This window comes from Aedes albopictus, chromosome 1 (assembly GCF_035046485.1).
Source record: "Aedes albopictus strain Foshan chromosome 1, AalbF5, whole genome shotgun sequence".
NCBI classification, from domain to species: domain Eukaryota; kingdom Metazoa; phylum Arthropoda; class Insecta; order Diptera; family Culicidae; genus Aedes; species Aedes albopictus.
In genome coordinates, this window is record NC_085136.1 from 92,592,817 (window position 1) to 92,617,104 (window position 24,288).

At 39.9% G+C, this 24,288-nt stretch overlaps 1 protein-coding gene across 2 annotated transcripts in view; it reads right to left on the minus strand.

The window, feature by feature from the left end:
• Nucleotides 1–1,262: 1,262 nt before the first annotated feature.
• LOC109427366 (proton channel OtopLc) overlaps nucleotides 1,263–24,288 on the minus strand; it is a 97,530-nt gene continuing 74,504 nt past the window's right edge. Inside the window, exons 5-9 of one of the 2 annotated variants that reach the window (XM_062845037.1) lie at nucleotides 18,373–18,478; nucleotides 18,076–18,285; nucleotides 17,840–18,000; nucleotides 17,551–17,716; nucleotides 1,263–2,485 (exon numbers count right to left, since the gene is read on the minus strand). In XM_062845037.1, the coding sequence (XP_062701021.1) occupies nucleotides 1,524–2,485; nucleotides 17,551–17,716; nucleotides 17,840–18,000; nucleotides 18,076–18,285; nucleotides 18,373–18,478 (1,605 nt within the window). In that variant the 3' untranslated portion in view covers nucleotides 1,263–1,523. Of the gene's footprint in view, nucleotides 2,486–17,550; nucleotides 17,717–17,839; nucleotides 18,286–18,372; nucleotides 18,479–24,288 lie in introns of both variants that reach the window. The other variant, XM_062845036.1, reaches the window with a different exon arrangement.

Below are 24,288 nucleotides of genomic sequence, written 5' to 3' on the forward strand. Positions count from 1 at the left end.
TTTTTGTCTTTATTTAAGAGATTTTCAGCTTTTGAGAATTCAAACATTTCTTCAGAAGAAAACCTACATTTTGACAAAATAGTTTTTAGAAGTTTTGCCCGACATGTACACAAGATAACAGTGGAATATTGATAAAAAAATATGGAAAGAATTTATCAAAAACAATTGCGAGGAATTTATCAAAGATTCTTCAAAGTTGCTGCTCATTACAAATATCAGTAATGCTGAACAAAAGTATTTTAAAGTGGTCATGCAAACGGTTTTTGCAAAATCAATGAACAATGTACTTCAGAATAACTAGGGATAACTCCTCATGCAAAGCATTTTAGTTATATTACAATCAATGGAACCATAGAGTATCTTATAAACAATTTCAAAATTCTCTGTGATAGTTCCATAGAACTTCTAGTTTTTTTTTCATTAAATAGAACTGTGACTACCCAACCCAAGTAATATTTTGATGACCAATTAGTCTTCAAGAAGTTTTGAGAACCAAAACAAAACCAAATATTTTTTATTTTGGTTTTATGATGGTTTTAAGAAACACTTGTAGTCTATTTTAAAATAAAATGTTACTTGGTAAGTAACATTTTTAAGTCATTTTGACTAGCAGAGGTTCTTGGACCAACATGAATCCAAAAGAAAAGTTATAAAATTTCATGACGGTTCTTAAAACCTGTACAAGACTAATTGGCCATCAAAATGTTACTTAGGAAACTTGTGAGCTCAACCCTTCGAGAACATTTAGCAATGCAACATACCCTTAAACTCCTTCTATAAAACCCGTCTATCTGTCTACGCTACATCTTCTACTACGGCTCTAAATACGAACTGCTTCCGATTAAAATTCCTATCAAAAAATTGTGTGATTGTAAAATTTGTCTGAACTCGTGTGGTCGATTGGTGAGTGCATTAGTAAAATTAGAGCTTCGAAAAAACCGGTTCCGGTGGGCTATTGTATGTGTGTTAAAAATTGGACTTTACCGTTTCCTATACGATTACACTTTGTTGTCCCGTTTTTGTTTTCTGATTTTGTTATTCGACGTTTGGCTAGTATCAATTACAAGGTACATATTTTCTTCTCTTTTTTTTCAAGGGGTATCGATATTCCTAGTTTTATCATATTTTCGTCGACAGATGCTTATTTTGTTTTGTTTCTTTAACATGGTCTACATATCTTTTCGTCTTCTTCTTCTTCTTCGAGTAAACATTGAGTTCTTCCATCAGGATATTTGAGGTTTTATGAGAAAATGGTACAAGAGTGAAAGAGATGCTAAGAAGGGGTATGCTTTTAGTATAGTTGAGCAGAGGTTCTCCTAACAGTTACAAGGTGAGGAAATGGATTGTGGAAACAGTTAATACATAATGACTATAACGAACAAGGTGGTTATGGATTTTCCCTTCCAGTCCCATTTTCGGTGCGCAGCACCACAGCTAATCACATTCAACGACGACCACCGACCACCACCACCGATGTGTCGGCGGGTACCTATCTAGACAGTCCGGCCGGGTTGGGGATCGGATTACATATAAGCCGGTTTCATTTTGTACGCTCGTTTCCAAATTTCACACAGACACACGGTGCTGTGGAACCGGTAGAAGATGGCCAGCGGCATGGAGACGTGCGTGATGATGGTCCACGCCCAGAGGCCGTAGAAGTGCAGCTGGATTGGGTGCGACTCGGCCCGGGACTTTTCCAGCGTGTTGATGGCCCACATGGCTAAATTGCTGACCAGCAGGAAGGTCACGATCTCCCGGCCGGGTTTCTTTCGTATGTGCTCCTGGGTGGCAGCCGATCGCCGGCTGGCGTCCAGAATGAACATGGTTTGGCAGGCGGTTTCCACCAGCGATGCCAGGGCAGTGATAAGGACTAGAACGGTGTCCCTTCGCATCATGAACTGGCCGCCGATGACGGTGAAGGTACTGTAGAGGAACGATCCGGTTTGACCTCCAACCAGCAGAATGTCATCCAGGCTGAAACTCCGGAATGCGTCGTACTGCATGTGTCGGACTTGGATCATCCCTATTAGGGTTGCGGCGGTCGTTGTACCATACAGGGTCAGCTCACAGATGTTCACCTCGGTGACGGCTAGATTGACGAACTCAGGCCTTGAAATCAGTACGAAGAACAGAATCAACGAGATGATGGTCAGAACCAGGATCAGAATCCCGATGAAAAGCCCCTTGTGAGCTCCGGCGCAATCAACCGAGTAGTGATGGGGTGATCTCTTTAGTGGATGCAGCTCTTGTCGCTGCGGTGGATCTGTCTGAGGTCGGCTGATGCTTCGCCACATCACGTACAGAATGGCCGCACAGATCAGTGAGTATTCGATTGTGCAGGGAAACAGGAATGGCGAGGCATCCTGCACGAGGGTTCCGATGATGTTGGACCGCCGACACTCAAAGATATTGTGCGGGCCTTTGAGCCCTCGAGCTACTCGGAGATGTGCCACGGTGTCGGCTGGGTGAGGGATCATTTTGTGACCTGAAAAAGTAACGAATAAGATTAGTTGTGTTACATTTTTTTCAATGTTTTTGTTTCAAGAAAAGGAGAATGCTATTCTACAACTGAAATTGAAAAATTGATATCTCAGAGAAAGATTTCGGAACGACATCCAAGAATTAGAACTGAATTCTACTACGTAGTTGTACAAAATTCAAACTCTTTCCTTCTCTTGGTAAAACGTCCAAATTGGGAAAGCATCTGCTTCTTAGTTAAGAGTTTCATGAACTATTTCCATAGGCATTTTTTGTCGATGGACCTTGCTTACATTCGTTCATTGGGTGTCCGGCCATTTGTCCGAATGTGTTTTGGCCGAACGTCATTTAGCCGAATGCCATCTGGCCGAATGGGTCGTTCGGCCGAATGGCGTTTGGCCAAATTATTGTCAAAAGAATTCAGAGTAAGTTTTTGATATTCCAACTGCTAATGTGATCCTCAGAAATATTTCTGATAATAAACTGCCAACATTTTATCAAAGATTGTTCCTTCTTTGAGTCATAGGCTGTTCTTTTGAGTTGTATGAACAGGGACATGGTCACTTAAGTTCATCATTCATTTTTCGGCTGAATGTTGTTCGGCCAAATAACCTGGAAACCGTTTATCGCATGGCCTAAGAAGTCGAACAAAACTACGAAAGTCTTAGAGTGTAGAACACTGTGACAGGGTGTGAGCTTGAGCTTGATTGAACACCCGTTAATGCTCTTCCAGTACATATTGCCAGCTACACTCACACAAGAGAACCGCTGCCGGGGACTAGCAGGCAATTTCTGCGTGTGAGTGTTAGTGATTTTCTTTTTGTAGGTGACAATGACGCCTGCCACGTCAGGTTGCACGATATTGTGAGGAAGAGGAAGAAAGTGATTGTTGAAATCGATGGTATCTACATCAGACCGCGAGTATAGCTCTACGTCTGTACAAATTCATGCGGATGCCGAAGTGTTGGTGAAATATGTTTGGCAGAGGGTTCACACTTTGGTACATAAATGCCAGGCGTAAGATGAAGAATTAGTATGTTTATTATTCTGAATCTGAAGGTTCGTTATCTACCAGATGGACACTGTGCTGTGAATGTTGGAAGGAAGGAAAACGGATTTTTTCAACCTATTTCTGGTTCTAGTGATGGCTATTGACAAGCATATGAATATACATGAGTTGCATATATTAGAGGAGGGAGAAAGTACATAGAAAGACACAAAGTAGGAGGAAATGGACGGGCCAGAGATTGAACCCAGGACCAGTCTTGTTAGAGATCACAGTCATTTGAACGTTTTAGTCGATATTCGGCCTCCTTTGTCTCCGACATTTTGCACAAAAAGTCAAACGAATGCGCTTCACCACGATAGCGTCTTCGGGAGACGGTTCGGTTTTTATTATTCCTGTGTTCTTCCATAATGAGAGCTGTGTTGGCCAAATGTGTGCGGTATTCAATGCAACATGCAAGAATAAACTAATACTAACATTCATAATCGGAATTGGCTGTAAATATATGCGAAAATCTAGAATTAGACAAATGTCATCGTGTCAGATGACAATGATTTGACGCTTTCTTATGTTTGTTGAACTTTGTTTTACCGCTCGTGTTGTGTGCAAGAGGTAAAGGTAGCGCACGAATGTAACAAAGCAAGCTGACACTCGACTGCGGCAACGAAATGAAGGTAGTGAAAAATGTCGAATGTTTACAAGACTGCCTAGGACCTTCTGCAAACGAATCGGAAGCGGCAGCCACCACAAAACATGTTTATAAAAGGATATAATTCAACGGAAGCCGAATAGATAAATCGAACTATTCAACATTTCTCCCACTTTGACCGGTGCTTATTTAAGTTATACACGCAATGTTGTTTTATCGTCAAAAAGAATAAATGAACACTTACCTACAAGGAAGATATTCCAATATACACAACTTGTTGCTCCTGAAGGAATCACAGCAGGAGCTCCTGGAAGAATCTTACCAGAAAGTCATAAATTAGCACACCTTTAAACCCGGAAGGGGTTCAACCGTGGCTGCACAAAGTAAGCATCGAGTTTCAAAAAAATACGTCCACAAAGAACCCGAGATGGCTGGAACGTTGACCCCTTCATCATCTTCAAATGTCCGAGAAGCACCTCCCGCTGCTTCGGTACCAGGTGCCGAACCTCTCACCATCTCAACCAAACCATCAAACAGCAGAGCACATGCCGGCCCACTCCGATCCAAGGTCGTCTATTCAACATTGTCTCGCAGCAGCCGCTCCTTGAGCGCTTCTCCTTCAGTTTGGGGAAATCCAGGACGCAGCACCCACTGGATGACGGCAATCGCTTTTCTACACCAGGGATTATGGGATTCACTCAGACCATCTTCGAATGGCAACTCTCCAGCCGTTCCTAGCGGGACTAAAGCAACGCCACTATCAATCCACATCGCCATAATAAAAAAAAACTCACCTCTAGCTTGAGCTATCCGATTCCATACCAGACTTCTGGATCGTAAGGTTGGACCGGTGTGACTTTGATGGAGGGGTAGTTGCCATCGACTTGCGGTCTAACATCAGCAGACACCTGCTGACGACCTCTCTGATAAACTTCGTCAGATCCTCACAAGCTCACTCTGTGTCAGAGGTAGTTCTAATATAGTCTTAGGCAAGATATCTTAGTGCAAGGAACGAAGCGTTGGGAAGCATTCTCTGCCACCAAAACGGAAGAATCCTTTAACAGGGGTCGGAGGGGGGTTCGGACGTTACCACTTGGTTGAGCCGATTTGAGGCCGACTCCATCCTCGACGTTTTCTTCACCAACAGGGTGTACCATATGAAAAAAATTTAATTCAAGCGTGAACTGTAATGTTTTTATTATTTTAGATAAATAAATCGAAAAAAAAAAAAAAACATAGCAAGCAGCATCTTCTAGCAGATTGTCTACCAGAATCTCAGCTCGAACCACTTACCGATGGTGGCCAAAGTTGGCTCCCTGGTCAACTGGCATTCGACCACTCACTCGTACCCTCAAGTCGACTGGGGGCAGTTGCAGCGGTATGTCAATCACTGCTCAAAGTATTCGTGCAGATGCCCTGAAATTCACCGTGCGTCTTTGCATATTTTTATGAAATCCATACCAACCCTAACGACGAAGAGCACTCGACACGCCTGAAGACATCAACTGGCAGCATCGAGGCGAATATCTCCTTGACCCGAGAACAGCATGTACTGAAGTCCCGTCCGGCGAGTAACACTTTCACCTTTGATAGACTTAACAAAAACCTCATTCGTTTGTGCAACACCACTTCGCTGGCACAGCGAACAAGAATAAGGTCCTCAGCTCGTTACCATGCAACTCCGATCCCTACCTCCAAGTTGGAACCGCCCGGGATACGAGCCACCTGAGGGAAGATCGTCTCCGGTGTTCCCACCGTTTGCAGGCAGGGACGAGGGTTATGCTTAGGCATTTTACTGGGTCCCTGCGGACAGTAAACCACATGGTGTAAGGCCATGCAAGCCGGCCTTAAAAAAACCCGCATCGAATAATCCACAAAAGCATACAAACCGAGACCCATGGCAACGCCCTGCGAACAAAAATTACTTGCGATAGGAAGCTTGATACGTGAAACTGCAGATCCCTTTATTTCATTGAGAGCACCTGCATACTTGCCGATATACTGAAGGACCGCGGGTTCGGAATTGTGGCGCTGCAGGAGGCGCGTTGGACAGGAGCTCAACGGTGCGAACGTTTAGAGGGAATCATACCATCTACCAGAGCTGTGGCAACAAATGCGAGCTGGGAACAGCTTTTATAGTTATGGGCGTAAAGACCTCACGTAAGACACGAAGCCCGGATGACCACTACCTAGTCATGGTCAAAATGCACCAAAAACTCTCCGTGATCATTAACCGACGACGGTCAACTCGATGTAATCTGGAGCGACTGAAGCCTCAAATACAATGACGACGGCAAAACGGCAAGAATGGAACGGCAAATTCCCAAATGTATGGAGTTCTGAACAGTTGCTTACAATGCATTGAAATATGACAGCGCAGCGATGGCAACGGCACTGTACTCAAACGCACTTTCATCCAAAAGTCTGGAAAAATGCAAAACGGTAGGAACGACAGAAACGAATCAAAATATTGGCTTCTTCTTTTTGTCATTTTATTTATGATAAGTGCGCTATGTTTTCATCAGTTGGAAGATAGAAGTTTCTGGTTGAATTTTAAATCAAAAATCTTCCAGGATTTCTACGGATATATCTCAAAGATTCCATTCAAGAATTTATCCGGAAATTGCCCCAAATTCATTCCGACCCTAAATCCATAAAGTGCTTCGAAAATCATATTGCCGAAGTATTCTTCATGAAATATTCAAAGAATCCCTCCAGTAGTTCTTTCCTGGGTTTCCTGTGGGGGGTTTTCAGAGATTTCACGTTTTATCCAGTAAATCCTGCCTGAATTTAACAAATAGTTTTTTTTATGTGGTTCCTCAAGGAGTTCCTTTCAGTATTTTTGCAGTTCTGCGCGGAAATCTTTGATGATTTTTTTTCCAAGATTTCTCCAGGAAGTTCTTCCTCTTTGGATTTTTTCAGGACGTCCTCTATGGATTTCTCGAGAAATTTGGAGGAACCTCGGGAAAATTTTCTGGAGGTATTCCAGGAAGAATCACTAGAGGAAAACCTGCAGTATTACCTAACGGGATTCCTGCAGCAATTCATACAGGAATTCTCAGACACATTTCCAAAAGAATTCCTGGAGGAATTTATACAGAAATTCCTATAGGAATTCCTGGAGGAATTCCTAGCTAAATTCCTGGAGGAATTCCTGGAAAAAATCTTAGAGGAATTGCTGGAGAAATTCCTACAGAAGTTCCTGAAGGTCCCAAAGGATTTTTGGAGGAATTCCAAGAGGAATCTCTGGAAAAAATCTTAGAGGAATCTGGTGGACTTCCTGGTGGAATCCCGGGGGAATTCTTGGAGGAATGCCGAGAAAAATTTCTGCTGGTATCCTGAGAGGGATTACTGGAGGAATCCAGGGATGATTTCCTGAAACATATACCGGAGTTTTTATATCAGATTCTGATTTATCGACCGTATTCTTATCATTTTATGGCTATATCGATCTTTTTCTACTCAGAGTGTAAGGGAGTAGAGATCAAAGTGGATAATGAAATGATAGATATAGCCATAAAATAATTGAGTTATAAATAGAATACGGTCAATAAATCAGAATCTGATATAAAAAGTTTGGCTTAAAAAGAAAAGTGTTCTATCCAATAAGATCGAATAAAACAAATTGGAAGAACACGCCGCGATATAGGCATACTCCTATGAACGGAGTGCGAATTCCGAAAAAGCTACCGATCGATAGAATTTGTGATGAAAACAGAACAATACATAGGCAGTCGGGTGCCTGAAACTTTTGCCAGTCTTGGTAAGGTGGTATGAACTACCAACCAAGCCGATCTGTTTAAAAGCACAGGTCGCACGGCAGAAGTTTCACGCATTCGATGTATTCGTTCAATACATGGCCTACTTGCCTAATTTCACCTTCTATAAAATTTTCACACTTGTTCGCTACCTAGCGAATTCTATGATATCTATCATTTCATTATCCACTTTGATCTCTACTCCCTTATACTTATGAGTAGAAAGAGGCCGATATAGCCACAAAACCATCAAGTTAATTATAGAATACGGTCGATAAATCAGTACATGACATGTATTTTTACATTCCAAATAACTTTGTAGAAGACGCAAAAAATCTAAAAAATCCCGTTAAAAAGGTATGATGAAATATATGATTTCTAGGGGTCATGCACATACAACGCAATATATCTCGTAAAGTATGAGATTCAGCATTATGGCGTCTTTGACAAAGTTGTTCAAAACTGCATTTTACACTACTTTGTTGAAGACATCAAACGTCTATCTGCATTTTTCGAAAAAAATATTTTTTCATCTCACTTATAGGTGGATTGATCATTCAACTCTTTATGTCAAAAGAAGCGCCTTGTCTAATGTAGAAACTTCTCCGAAGAAACTATATCGCAAAAATCATCGGTTGAAACGTTATTAAAAAAGCTCGCGAAATCGGCAAAATAAAACACTGCGGATTTTTCAGAAACTCCTACAGAAATTCCTTCAGAAAATTTTCCGGAGAGGCTTTCAGGAAGTTGTTTTAGATATTTGTTGCAAAATTTGCTAAAATATAATTCCTTAAATATTGCTACAAATATTAAAAAGGTTATTGATTTAAAACAAACTTAGTCTTTAGTAGATTCTTTAAAAATTTCCTCCGGTGATTATGACAGAAAATCTTCGTCGTGTTGCTGCAGAAACTCTTCTTAGATTTTGAATATAAATTTATGCTAAAACAATTTCATATTTTTTTTCAGAATATCTTTCAGAAACGTCTCCAGGTATTCAATCAAGATTTTCCAAAGAAAATATCCATAGATTATTTTGTCAAGTTCTTTAGGAATTTCCTCAGAAATCTCCTCACAAATTCATTTTAGAAATCTTTCACGAATTCCTTCAGTAATTTCTCTAGCGATTACCTGAAAAATCTTCCAGGGATTCTTCGAGAAACTCGTGTAGGAAATTATTAAGAAATTGTTCATGGTGTTCCTACACAACATCTTCCAAGGATTCCTTTAAAACCATTAATTCGTCGAGAAATTCATCTACAAATTCCTTCAGAAATTTCTCTAGAGGTTCCGCTGGGACTTTTTCCACAAACTCTCTTAGAAAATCTCTCATGGATTGTTTCCAAAATTTAAACATTTTTAGAAAATCGCCTAGAGTCATAAAAATCGTCATAAAATCTTCCACGGATTCATTTAAAAATGTCTTCTTGAATTCTCTATGATAATCTCACATGGATTTCTTTAAAAGTTTATTCGCAAATCTCGTTAAAACTTCTTCAGATTTTCCTTTTTAAATTTTTCTAGAGATTCTCTAGAAATTTCATTAAGTGTTCCGCCAGAAAAATTTCACAGATTCCTTCAGGATTTTTTTGTGGCGGTTCCTGACCTCGTTTAGGAATTTCCCCAATGCTTGCATATATGATCTTGCATGGATTCCTTTGAAAAAATTCAAAATCTTTGATTTGAAACTTCTGCAAAAATCTATCCAAAACTTTGTAACAGTTCATTCTGAAAATGCTTTTAAGATTTCCTAAGGATTTCCCCCAGAGAAAATGTTCCACGGATCAATTCTCCCAGGTTTTTTTTTAATAAAATACTCAAGCGATTCAGCCCGATATTACTTCAAGAACTTCTACAGATATTTATCTAAAGATTTTTTAAGAAAGTCTTCACAAAACTCCTTTTAAAAAATCTTCAGAGATGTGCTCAGAATATCTTGATTTTGAAATTCTTTTTAAAAAATCCCCAGTCATTTCTAAGGAAATTCGGCAGGGATTTCATAATGATTTTTTTTTCAAAAATTCTATCGAAAATTCCCATAGTAATACACTCTTAAAAAATTAGAAATTTACACGTGACGTAAACCATCAACGTACGTAAACATTTCATGACTGAATGGTAAATTTGACTCAACTTTACATCCATCATGTAAGTTCGAGTTGGTTGCACAAGATGTCAACAAACTCATCTGACCAGGTAGGTAGAAACAGTTTCACATTTATCGTTCAGCTCACAACTTGCTGATATGGCCGAGAGGTAAAGACTGTGCCTCTCAATCAGCGGACCAGTGTTCGAATCCAGTTCAGTATTTTACATTCATATGTTTTATCTGTCGATTCGGCTCTAGCGATTACTAGCTCGACTTTATTTGTGATAAAAGATGTAAATTTGCGTCAAACGGGCCGCTCCTTTTATGTGCATCCAAGTGAACTTAAATTTACATGAATTTTTCTAAGAGTGTATCTTTAAAAATCTTCTATGGATTCCTTTACGAACCTTCACGAAGTACTACAGGGACTCTATTTCTCCATAGGCTGTTGCATGATTTCTTGCAATTCATTCAGATATTTTCTCAGGAAGTCCTCCACATATTGCTCTCATTTGAAAGTTTTCCTCGGCTTTCTGACGGAATATATTCAGATATCTTCATAGAAACATTCTCGAAATTTCAGCGTAGAATATGATGAGCTTTTTATTGAGAGGTCATTATTTTCTTGTTTTTGCTCTAGAAATCATCACATACTTGTAAACCAGTATGAGATAAATTTTACGATCAATTAGTGTTAAGGAGTTTTTTATTCCAGCAGGAGTTCTTCTACAAAATTTATCAAGAATTTTTTAAGGAACGCTTCTGGACATTTCTACAGGAATTTTCTAGAAAACTTCCAACAGATTCTTCTGGAAGGTCTCCAAAATTTTTTTTTCATAAAATCAGTCATTTCACCAAAGAATCTCTCAGCAATTGTTTCAGAAATTACTATAAAAGATATTCATTGGATATTTTGAAAGATTTTTTTTATTAGAAATTTTAGTATTTTGCAGATGCTTTAGTCTGACACAAATTTCGATTTCTGTTTATGTCATCCCCCCCTCGGATTTTTTTTGTTGTCGAGAAAATTTCTCAACAAATCCGATATCAAACATGCCTAATTGTTTGGATAATTTTTCATCAAATACATTTTTCACCCCCCCCCCCCCTTTGACGAGTCAACGAGGAAAGTGACAAAAGAAGAAAATGAGATTTGTTCCGACCTTACAATGTATTTTTTGAAAGATGTTCAAAACATTTTTTTCAGAAATTTCTTCAGTGGTTCTCCAAAAAATTCACCAGCTTTTTTTTATTTCTATAGGATTTTTGTGTATTCAGAAGTTGTATACATTTTTTTTTTAAGAATTTCTCAAGAGATATACTTAAGATTTCTTGCAAGGATTTCATCCGCAAATTCTCCAAGAATTTCTTCAAGGGATTTCTTCAAGAGTTACACCAGTACATACCTTCGTCGGCGGATTCTGCTGACTTTTTTTCTGAGTTATTCCTCCCAAAATTCCTATACGGTTTTCTCCAAGAATTTTTTTTTCCAGAAATTTCTCAAGCAACTTTACTGATCGGGGATGAACCAGCCTCGGGCTGAAAATCCACATAATAAAGAGCCAATAATAATAATCAAGCAACTTTTGCATAGAACTTTTACATAGAACAACTTCTTGAGTTCATCTAGAAAACCGTGAAATTTTTTTTCTAAGAATCCTCAAAGATATTATCAGAAGCTTTCAAGGCAGTCATACAATTTTTTTTTTTCGAAGAATCTCCTTTAAGGATTCTTTTAAGAATGCTTACGGTTATATTTTGTATATATTTTTGGAAAAACGTTTGTTGGATTTAAACATGGAAGAATATTTCAAGCAATGCCTACTGGAATCCCAGGAGAAATTTCAGAATATAATCCTTGTAGAAATTTGTGCTGGATTCCCTGGAAGAATTTTTGGGGAACTTTTGGGAGAATTCAAAAAGGAATCATTGTAGGGTTTTTGTGGAAATTTTTGAGGAATTTATGAAAATCTCCATCTTTTCGCCATTCTAAAGAAATCCCTAAAATTCTGAAGAAGTTTCAGGAGATATATTTGAAGAAGTTTAAGAGCAATATAACTAGGATTATCTGAAAGTATTCCTGAACGATTTTCTGAAGATATCGTTACTAGAATCCCTGTAGAAATCTCAGGTAGAAGTTATGAATGAATCTCTAGAGCAATATCTGAAGAAATTTTAATGCTATTCATGTAGGAATCCCAGGATGAATTTTAGTTGAACTTTCTGGAGAAGCACCTGAAGAAACTTCTCGCAAAACCTTTAGGGAAATTGCGAAGTTCTATAACAAGTTTGCTTCAGGATTGTTTGAAAGTATTCCTTGAGCAATCTATGAAAGTATTTCTGAAGGATTTCTACATGGAGAAACGTTCAACTGTCAAAATATTGGGTAGCACTGTTGAATGCTCGGTATGCCTTTAAAATGCTGATATAGTGCTAAATTATTGCTTGTATGCATACTGCCTTATCAGCATGTTTAAATAATGCAATTCAAGGGCTTTTATGTATTGTGAATGCTGATGATAGCTTATTTGCAATGTTATTGCTGAATTAAAGCTTGAAAATACTACCAATGCTGATTCGAGACCAATTATAAATGTTTATGGTTACTTGGGAGTACTTTCTTTATAACGTGTTCTCTCAATAATACGAATTTATATTCAAGAAAAACTCAAATGCACCATTAAACAAAATAAATATATTATATTTGAATGATGGAGACATTACTTTGATGAGTGTAAGAAGGGTTCTGTTCATCATAGGTGGATTAAATCAGGTTTTTTTCAGACATTTTCTCAGTGGTTCTCTAAAGAATTCATCCAATTTTTTTTTGTATCAGCAGGATTTCTTTCGGGATTTTTATGTACTACTTCATTCAGAAGTTGAATAGAAAATTCTTCTAAGAATTGCTTCAGAGGTACCCCCAGGGAGCGTCCATAAATGACGTAGCGTTTTAGGGGGTAGTCTAGGACTGTGTGACGAGCCATGTTTTAAATATGGGAAAACATGCAACGAGAGGGGAGGGGGTGTAAAAAATGGCCATAAAACGGACGCTTCCTCAGGAGTTCTTCCAAGGATTCCTCCAGAAAGTTCTCCAGGAAACCCTCAGAAATTTATTGAGGGATTTTTTTTCTAGAATTCCTCCAGTATCTTAGTCTTCCAATTCTGTTCTTTTTACGGTTCCTTTACGGTTTCCTTCATTAAATTCTCAAGAAGTTTTAGAAATACTTCTAGAGTTCTTCTAAGGAGTTTGTTTTAGTATTTTCCAGGCATTCAATCAAGAATTACTCCAGAAAACTTTAACAGTTGCTGTAGGATTTTTTCCAGGAATTCCTCCAGAAAACTTTTATGAATTTCTTCTAGGAATTCTGAAAGGTTTCACCAAAATTTAACGGGATTCCTTCAGACAATTTTTAAGCAGGGATGCGAACACTCACTTGCAAAGAGTTACACTCACTTACTGTTTTCTCAGCTCTGAAGCGTGCAATCAAGAAACGATGTATAGACAACTTCTGCCTTGTGGTTTTGTCTAAAAGTTTGCCGAATAGAGTAGGGGTCATACACGCATACCAAAGTCGTGACAGAGCTGTGAAAGTGACTCTCCACAAGGTGAGTGTAATTTACATTCACCTCGTGAAGAGTTGGCTTCGCAGCTTCCTCACGACTTCGGAGTGCGTATGCGACTCCTACTCTATTGGGCAAACTTTTAGAAAAAACCACAAGGCAGAAGTCGTCCATACATCGTTTCTTAATTACACACTTCAGAGCTGAGAAAACAGCGAGTGAGTGTAACTCTTTGCAAGTGAGTGTTCCCATCCTTGTTTTAAAGGGATTTTTTTAGAAATCCCTTCAGGGATTGTTTCATAAATTCTTCAGAATTTTTTTTGTAGAATTTCTGGAGCATTATTTTTCAATTGAGGAATGGAGGAATATCTGAAACTTTTCTTCTAGGAATCTCTCAATCTCAGAAGATTCATATTTTTAAATGTATAAATTTTATCACGAATAGCTGGAAAAACTCTTGGAGGAACCCTTGAAAGAATTTGAAATTTTTCAAAGAATTGTTTTAATAAATTTCTAAAAAAAAATCCGTTGAGGAATTGTTTGGAATCCTCAAAGTTTCGATAAAGGCTCTAGAGAAACTTTTGAAGGGTTTTGAGAAGCGTTCTTACCAGGAATTTCTGGAATAAACCCTGAACTAATTTCTAATTAAATCGTTATAAGAATCCCCGTAGAAATCTAAGGAAGAACTCATGAATAAATCTCCGGAGGAATATTTGAAGAAATCCCAAGATAAATTTCTAATGAAATTTTACGTGAAATACCTGAAGAAACTTTTCGGTGAATATTTGGGGGAAGGTGAAAGAAACCTTGTACGATTATAAGACCAAATTCCTAAAAAACTCTGACCGAATCTTTGGAAAAAAAATCTAAATGAGTCTGTGATAGATCTTCCAAAAATCCTGGGAGAAATTTTCTGTTTTTATTTAGTTTTATTTTCTGTTTTTCTTTTATTCTGCTCTGGAAAATCATTGCAGCTTTTCTAAAACAAAATCTTGGAGAAATTGTTGGCGGATCCTCAAGAGGAAATTATGAAAAAATAATCTGAGGGAAACAATTTTTGCTTATCTTCTTCCTTTGAAGAATTCCTGAAGTTTCGCAGGATTCTCTTTATTTTTTTATGGAATCATTAAATTATTAATTAAGACGTTCATGGAGTAATTTTTGTTGTAGCATTCCATGCAAGAGTTTCTGGAATAATATTTTGAGAAACGTCAGAGAAATGGACAGTAAAATATCTCAAAAGTAATTTCTGAAATCTCGTAAAAAGTTTCCGAACAAATATTTGAGAGATTTTTTGAATAGCCCGAAGAGAAATGTCTAGTTCTTGAAAAAAAAATATTTCTTTTTCAGGGACAAAATGAAGTTCCCTAAGTTTTCCTAGTTTTTTAAGGGGGTGATTTGAAAATTATAAACTCGAATTTAATTCAGTGATTTGGCGGAATTTTAAATAATAATTCCGAGAAATTTGTAGAACTAATCTCAGGAGGATCACTGCGAAAAATTATGTAAATAACTGGAAATGGCTGGAAAAAACTCGGGACCACGGGACTCCATGGGAAATGTCAGCAATAGATCCTGCAGAAACCCTTAAAGGAAAACGGAGAGAATCTCAGAAGAGAGTCCAGAAAAACTTTGAGAGACCTCTCAGGACGACACCGAAAGCAATCTTCTGCGAGAATAGGGGAAAACTTCGAGAGAAATCCCGCGAGAACCTTAAGGAAATATCCCAACTGAAACTCCTATAGAAATTCCGGGAGAAACCTTAGAACAAATCTCACGAAAATTTTGGAAATTTCTTCCTGGCTTCCTGTAAAGAACCCTCATTATAACGGTAAAATATTTGTATTGACAGTTCTTATTACAAACATGTAGTAAAAGCTAACGTCCGAGAGAAGTAAACACTACATATTCAAGAGCTTCTGTATTCATACCAACAATTTAGTTAACTCCATGAGCATTTCTATTGAGAAGATATACACCTAGTAAAGCTAATTGTGGAAACAACTGATTTATTGACAAAAGTATCTCTCTTCGGTTGTCTTCTCACTACGGGGTGATATGTAATAGTATCACCGACGTTTCAACCTACTTCAGGCTTGGGCCTTATTCAGGGACGTTATAGGAATACCAACATTCTAAAAACAGGAGCGCAGTAGGCGTAGCCGCGTGCAGACGTGTTTTGTTTTGCTCGTCGCGTTTCTTTCGCGTTCGCCAATTTTTTTTGTGATTCTGCCGACGGTTTGGCCGGTGCTACGCCATCCGGATAGATTGTATGTGTTTGAATGCCGCTGCTAAAGTAGTTCGGGTTCGGAAACGGTGCTGAAATTCGTTTCGAGAGTGTAGGAATGTGCCGTCTATTACGCGTTTTCACGTAGAGCGGTCAATGGCGCTACGCCTTCCGGTAGTTTTTCATTCCCTATGACTGCAGTTTTATTCCGTGTTTTTTTTTTTTACGTATGTGGTCATTAAACTACCACCATGCCAGCAATGGTTCGCGAGGGATTAGAGAATCATCCAGTGTGGCTCAGCATTCATATTTTCGTGGGAGCTAAAGTGACGTGTGTTCATATGATGACTCACTGCAAGCGCAACGGTGGCGAGACGAAGAGGAAGCCAAGGGGGAGTCGCTGAGCACATCTTTACTAGCGCCAATTATTTTCAGTGTGCCACCGGGTATTGAATTGTGCCTCAGTGTGCCCTGAAGTGCCACTGCTTGATGATTCAGATTTTGCTTGGCAACTACCAAGGAAACCAACTGTTTGTTTTCATTTTGCAGGTCAAATGCACATGGTTGCCTTGTTTTTTCACCCAAACTCAAGTGTCAAAATTGTGCCTCAGAGTGCCTCGGTGTGCCACACAGCGTATAGGACGGTGGTCTTGGCACCTCTTGGCACAATGTTCCAAGCGACTAGCCCCTTGGAGGAAGCCTGACTGCACAATAAAGACGTTGCCTTGGTGATGGCAGCGCTACCTTGGATTGGATGGATTCCGGTGAGAATGTTCCGATTACTTTTACTGAAACAAAATGAACTAAATACGCGCCAGATTCAAAGATTCTCTTTGAATCAGGAAGTGTGTTTGCATTATCATTATCCAAATGATAACGGTAATGTACACATGCGGGGCTTATTGTAAGTGAAAGTGACTTCTGAATGGACGTGTCTCTCCAGCCATTCTGAAATTGGTCTCTGAATCTGCAATAGAGCTATCACATTCTAACTCCCGGACTAAAGCTTTTTGCAAAAGCATCAAAATGATATTGCAGAAAACTTTCTTCCATAATACCACTGCCGGACAGTGGGGGTTAGTTGGATCACACACACACACACACACCAACATTCTAAAAACAATACTCACACTCAGTCTTGTTAGAGATCACAGTAATTGACATTTTCTTGCCGATATTCGGCTACCTTTGTCTCCGACATTCGCAATACAAGCAATCCATCTACCGTACGAAACAAAAATGTCAAACGAATGCACTTGACCACGATTGCGCCTTCGGGAGACGGTTCGGCTTTTGTTATTCATGTCTTCTTCCACAATGAGAGCTGTATTGGCTACATGTGTGTCGTATTTAATTCAACAAGCATTCATAATCGGAATCAGCTGAAATCCATGCCAAAAGCTTGAATTAGACAAATGTCATCGTGCCAGACGACATTGATTTGTCTCTTGTTTATTGATCTTCGTCCTACCGCTCGTGTTGCGTTGTGTCAAGAAAGCATGAAGCACAGAGGACACGATGGACGGACCAGGTGGAGCGTTATTTGGAGATCATTGGGCGTTGCCGAGGATAGAGAGAACCAGCTGCTATCCGAGTATTGTGTCTTTATATTGTTGATTATGTTATGTGTTCTCTTAATCATGATGAACACTAAATAAAAGTGTGTTTGTAGATTACCCTAGTGCTAAAATTCAACGAAAAATCATCAAAATGTCTTCAAAGAATCTCTAAAAAAAACTCTGAATGGAATAACACAAGCATTTGCAACAATCAATCACTCACCCAATCGATGCGATATCCGCAGCGTGCGATTCTCCGGATTGTAGAACGTCAAAATCTCGTGTTTGGTTTCCTGAATCAGCACCGAGAACCACACCGACAGATTGGTCCCGATCATGTGCATCAGTCCGAAGCGAGCCAAAATCTTGTGCCGGTAGACTTTGATTTGCTGCAAAACACGAATCAAACCCGGATCGTTAATCATCGTCGCATTTCTGTGAATCACGGAGTAGCAAAATCAAAGGAGAACGGCGAGACGGGACCGCTCATCTCACAAAAATTCCAACCTTACCTCATTGTTGAGGAATATGAAATACATTTGGATGAAGATGAATGCCATCCGGGTGGCCGGGGTAAGCGCGAGCAGCACGTTGTGGCATTTGGTGTCCCGTTCTAGCTCGAAGTACTGCCCAAACTCCAGGCCCGAGTAGATCATGCTGCCGATGCCGAATGCTGAAAACAAGAGAAAAGCGTTGCTCGTTGGTAAATAATGATCGTGTATCGTTCTTTCGCAACAACGCCACGTACCAACGGCGCCCATCCGCAGGTAGAAGCTGCCGAAGTGCTGGATCCGGGAGGCGGCTGACGACGACAGGGACATTCGTCGCACCGGAATCATGACCTTGGGCTCGGAGCTGACCGTGTCGTCTTCGCTGTCCGATCGTTCGCCGCTGTCGGTGGAACAGGTGGTGCTGGCGCGGTGGATGATCTTCGCTTTGGTGGGAGTCTGGTGGGAGTCTGGAATGTGGAATGTGGGTTTTCATTTTCATGGATGGTCGATTGTGCTGGTGCGGGTGACACGTGATCGAGAGAATGGGGACTTACTTTTCACTGGAGATACGAGGGGCGTTTTTGGGCGGCCCCACAGAAGCGTTGTGTACATGAATAACAGGAATACCATACTGCCTATGTAGAGATATAAATAAAAGCCCTGTGGAGAACGAAATGAGCAGAAAATTTCAATTAGGAATGTGGAATGATGAACTTAGCGAATCCAATTTTCTTTTGGCAAAAGTCTACTATAAACAAATTATTGTTTCTCAATCAATAGTTAGTGGGATTTCGGCTTTCAATCAAAGAACAGCGTTTATTTTCTTATTACATATCATCGCAATTTGCGAAGAAGTTTCTTGTCAATTCAACCCAAAATTCCGAGAATATCTTATTTATTGAATTCTTCCTCGTACCTTCCTGTAATTGTCCTGGAAACACTATGCTACTTCCCTGAAACCAATCAAAGTTCACCTGAAACTCCTCCAAATTCCCTAAGATTCTCTAAAATCGCATGAAAGCCCTTCCCTCACCCAAAATCTACTCTGGAAGTCTCATGCATACCAGAAATACTTCAAAAAATTCCTGAATCTCTCCTGAAACACCGCTACCGTCAACCTTCAAGAAAGCCCTTAACCCTCTGTGTACTCATAGAGGTCATCGAGTCACATTTCCAGAACACATCTCCAGAACTCCACAAACTCCAGAATTCATGAGACCCCCCTTTGTTTCACCCCCTATTTTTGGCTGGTTTATTACTACTTCCCTCCCCACCACTCTCTTCTACCAAGTGTCTTCAAACCCGCTCCCGTCCCACCACTCTTCAACCCATGGCTTTTTGTCTCCTTGTTGGGTCATCTGGGACCACTCATTGCTCCATATGAAATTTCTTCCTCAGAACCTTCTCTTCATTAATCCTTCCTGAGGCTTTTGGTCAAATTTTCGTGTTCTGGGACGTGTTTCCATGGAGCATCGTGGGTTGTTGTTTGGATTTCGCTTACCATATTGGCCATGGAAGATTTTCCAGTGGTATGATGGGGTCTTCAACCATTACGATGGAGCTCGACCAAAAGTGTACGGCGTCGAATTCCAATTCCAGTACTTGAGTGACTTTGGTGTATGAGCGAGCGGCGAGTTGTGCGGCGCACAGTTCAAGTCTGAGGATGTTGCGTCGTTTCAAGGGAGTGACCTGGGATTTTGCTGATATTAGTTGAACCTTCACCGTACCATGTCCAACCACAGTGGGTGCGTGCAACAACCATATGTTACCATGGACGCGTCTGCGGAGCAATGCAACTGCGCCTATACTGCATTTGGTAGAAATATGAATCGATTGACCTTGTAAGCTGCCAATTCGTTGATTTGAAAATGGAACTACTGCCACCGTTCTTGGAGATCCTTGGGTACTTCGTCGTCCCATCCGATCCCTATGAACCAGATACGTTGCATGATGACCTTTGCAATGATGATAACCGAAGAAATGAGTCCTAGGGGGTCGTAGAATTTTGATATGCCCGACTGGATTTTCTTCTTCGTCAGTGGGTCGTGAGTTTCCGTGATGCCAATGTCTAACTTCACGCATTCGAATTCTAGTTCCCAGGTGATGCCCAGCATTTCAACGATTTCGTTCGGATCGAAATTGATGAAGGATTGTGTCTTAATTTGATCTTCAGGAAGTCTTTGGAGAACCTCCAGACGATTATATGTCCATTTCCGTAAGGGAAGTTCGCCTTTGGTCATCAGATCACTCATCTCATTTCGCAAAGTAATAGCTGCTTACACTTTTGTCTTCCTCACCCAAGTAACATTTTGATGACCAATTAATTATGAAGAGGTTTTGAAAACCCCCTTAAAACCAAATATATTTATTTTGGTTTTATGATGGCTGTAAGAACCTCTTCCAGTCTATTTGACTGAAAAATGTTACTTGGGCAATGAAATCATCGACGTAGTAACATGTCGAAATTAGTAGTGCTGCCTTCAGGTAATGTTGTTCTTCGTCCTTGGCGAGTTTCAGGAGTGTTTTGGTTGCCAGATACGATGATGATACCAGTCCATAGGTATACGAAATTGGAAGGTACGAATGGGTTCAGATGTGTTGATCTACACAAGATTTGTTGAAGAGATCTGTCCCGATGGTGTACCGTCTTCTGACGATACATTTTTTTCCATGTCTCCAACCAAAGCCTCAGCATACCTCCGGATATGAAATGCAATGTGTAGAAACTACGACAGAGCCTGCAAGCAGTGCCTCATTTAGTAAGCACCTAAAGTTATCGCCGATCTGTCGAAGACAACCCTTAATTTTAAAGTTGTGCTGGAAGCCTTCAGAACAGGATGATAAGGCAAGTAGAAGCTTCATATGGGTTGTTGTTCTGAATGAAGAACTAACTCCACATGTTACAAGTCAAGGTACTCTTGCAGGAATTTGTGATGAGCCGTTCGATGTTCCTCGTTCCTTTCGAGACTTTTCTTTGAAACGATGTAGGGCCGACGCCTTACATTCTCCCAACATTTGATCGATCATCGGTTTCTTCGGCATTCTGACGACGTATCGCTCGCGTCGTTGTTGCATTGTGGAGCTCCTTGCAACCCTTCTCTTCGATAGAAAGTTGTTTCGAAATCGGTCAGCTCCTTAACTTCCCAGAAGCGTTCTATATAACGACCCAATGCAATGGTTCAGCTGAGGCACAGTTAGAAATGGTGATCCCAGAATGTGATTGATGCGCTTCCGGCTATGACCCACCCAGGGGGAGGTTGGGTTGCAGCAGAGAAGAGAAGGGCATCTCAGAACAAACCTAACACACGAAAAGTGATAAATTTTAAGCGTGAAAAATCGACTCGATTTATTTTGTTTCTACCCATTTCGTTTTCATCGTGTATAAACGTCAAAACAACTGCATGGCTCAAAGTGTATTGATTATTTCAGGTATAATCAAAATTAATTAACAGATGACGTCATATCGATGATTAATTATCTTATTCTTCGAAATTTTGTTTCATTGAGAGCATATCAATTGTTGTTTCGACCACTATTGCAATAATATGGTGCACGTACCAAAGATGTTTTTTTGCAATTGCAGGCTGTTATAAAGCATAATAATGGTGTTTTAACAATTTTTCTTGATTATCATAACGGTTTCATACATATTCCCATCACTATTGTATCGAGTACCCTATTTACGGTTTTAAGAGATAAACAACTTTGACTGTGTCCCCGAAATACATTCTAGTTAAACACATTTTTTTTGCGAATCAGTTTTTGAGTTGGTGTACCTGCCTCCGAAATGCTTTGCTTTTTCGTGTCAACACGGTTGAAATTTTCCGTGTAAAAAGTGTGGCTTCAACCGCTAGGTGTCGCGACCAACAGCATGAAATATTTATCAATTTCTGACTCGGGAGATGGCCTTCTCTTCTCTGGTTGCAGGCACAAATGTCTCAAATGGAGGATAACGTGGCTCTGGAGGCGGTCTTTCGGGTCTCAGACAAATCGAAGGCAGGCAAATAAAAATCCCAGTTTTTATGTAAATGGCGGCCTGGTTTCAGCGAAAATTACCCAGTTATGACCAAGTCTGTCTTACCATACAAATATCCAGCTCACTACTTTCAATCTAGTGCTTGACTGATTGTTTCCTACTGTTTAACATTACTCAAATGTTTAACAGTTTCTGAAAATCGTATCATAAATCACGCTTAAGTAATTCTTGCCAGAAGGCCTGATATTGAGTGTTCCAGGTTAATTTATAAAGTTCCAGTGTGTTTCATGGGGTTTCAGGAGGTTTCAAGGACGTTCTAGTATTGTTCCAGGGGTCTTAGAGTGTTTAAGGGGTCTCCAGTTAGCCTTGTGGATAAAGCTTCGGACCGTCAGTCCAGAGACGGCGGCTTCGATCCCCGTTCGGGTCGGGAACTCTTCTCGACTTCCCTGGGCATAGTGTATAATTATTCTGGCCTCACAATATACAAATTCATGCATTGGCAGGCAAAGAAAGCCTACTATGGAAGTGCTCAAAGAACACAAAGTTGAAGATAAGGCAGGCCAAGTTCTAGTAGTAACGTGGAGCCACAAAGAAGAAGAAGAAGGGTATTTAATGGGCGCTCCGGGGGGTTTCAGGAGGTTGAAGTGGATTTCACGCGCGTTCCGAGAGAAGTTCCAGGGGTGTTCGATGGGGCTTTAGAGACATTTCAGCGGTATTTCAACGAATTGCAGGATGCAGGAGCACTCAAGAGGGTATTTTGGGGTGCTCAGTGGATAAGAATGGGTATGAGCGAGTGGGCGAGTGGGTGTTCCATTCAGTTTCAAATGAACTCCATGGAGTATCAAGGGGTGCCAAGGAATTTCAGTTAGATTTTGAGTTAGATACTTACTTTTCTGAGGCGTTCCAGGATTTTTCTACGGAGGGTTTCAGAAGTTTCCTTGAAATGCCTTGAAACCACTTTGAAAATCTCCTGAAACGTTTTGAACTACCTTCAAATCTCAACGATACATCCCTGGAACTTTCCTGAGAGTATCCTGCAACCTTTTTAAATAACTTCAAAATCCTTCTGAAACAGCACGAAACACGCCTTAAACTCTTCTGAAAGCCTTCTCAAACATTCATGAAAGCCCTCCTGAAGCCTCTTGATACCCCATGGCCATGACAAGCCTTGATACGCCTTGAAACTTCCTAAAACATCAATGAAACACTCTTAGAATCCTGGGAACTTCTCCATAACCCTTCTAAAACTCCCATAAAACTTGAAAGTGCAAATCGGACAAGTTTGTAGCAGATTAATCTAAAATTTTCACAATCACTGTAAACGAACAAACAATTGGAAAGCATCGGTGGACATAAGGTTGATCTGACTTAACCTTTTGGAGCAGTATTATTTTGCCGCTTTGAAAATGAGTGTTATGCTCGATTTCATCGCCGGGATCATATACACTACCCGCCATAAATATGGAATTGAATATTGCAGCACCCTAAAAAGTTTTGCATCACCCTTATCTAAATGTGATTATTTCAGGTTCTTGAGGCACAAATCACTTATGACCCCTTTAATTCTCTTTGAAAATGCAACTCGTACCCACAAACTAATTGGTTCTATGTTTACTCCATCCATTTCTCCTCCTTATTTTGGGTGATGTAAAACTTTTTGAATGTTGCAATACTGAGTATTGCAACGATTCCATATAATTAGCGAGTAGTATATAATCACTTTGGCCCAAAGGGTTAAGGATGCACAAACCTCAAGAAATTGATGGTTCAGGATGCGTTCACCATTTGGATTCTCGACTACCGGTAACGAATGTGTTAATATCTCTTAGGAAACTCAATTAAGAGTGCTTCGCTTCTACCGTGGTGCATAATACCAATTTAAAAATGTGCATCTAGGCAATGCTGGAACCTAAAATGGGTAAAAACGCCATTTCCCTTCCTTCTTATATACCACCGCACAGTGTCTATCTATCACATAACGCCTATAGATTATACAATTTCATAAATAATTTTGATTTGAAATTATTATTGGAAATTTGGTTGAGTTTTTGGGTAGATTTCTTCCCGAATTTATGGCATAGTACCCGCAGAAATTCAAGGAATTCTTGAGGGAATGGCATAAGAATTAGATGAAGAATTTGAAATAGATCTTGAAGGACTTCAAATAGTGTTACTAAAAAGATTTGTTTTTTTTTTATTCTTAATCACTTAAGGTATCTTGATGCATCACTAGGCTTTCAAACAAATCATTGACTTTTTGCATTTCAATGATTGTTTGCCTCGCGTTTTTTGAAGTGATAAAAAACTTGTAATTCTGCAGCAGCGCAGCAGAAAAAGTATCATCGCAATCACTGCGAGTGAGCAAATAGGATGCTACTTTTTCATATGAATATTCGCTTTGGTGGCAGAGAATTATCACTTTGAAATTTCGAGCCACATATCCAACATGGCTGCCGGTGCTGATGATGCCGTAAAAAGCCGTAACCTAATTTAC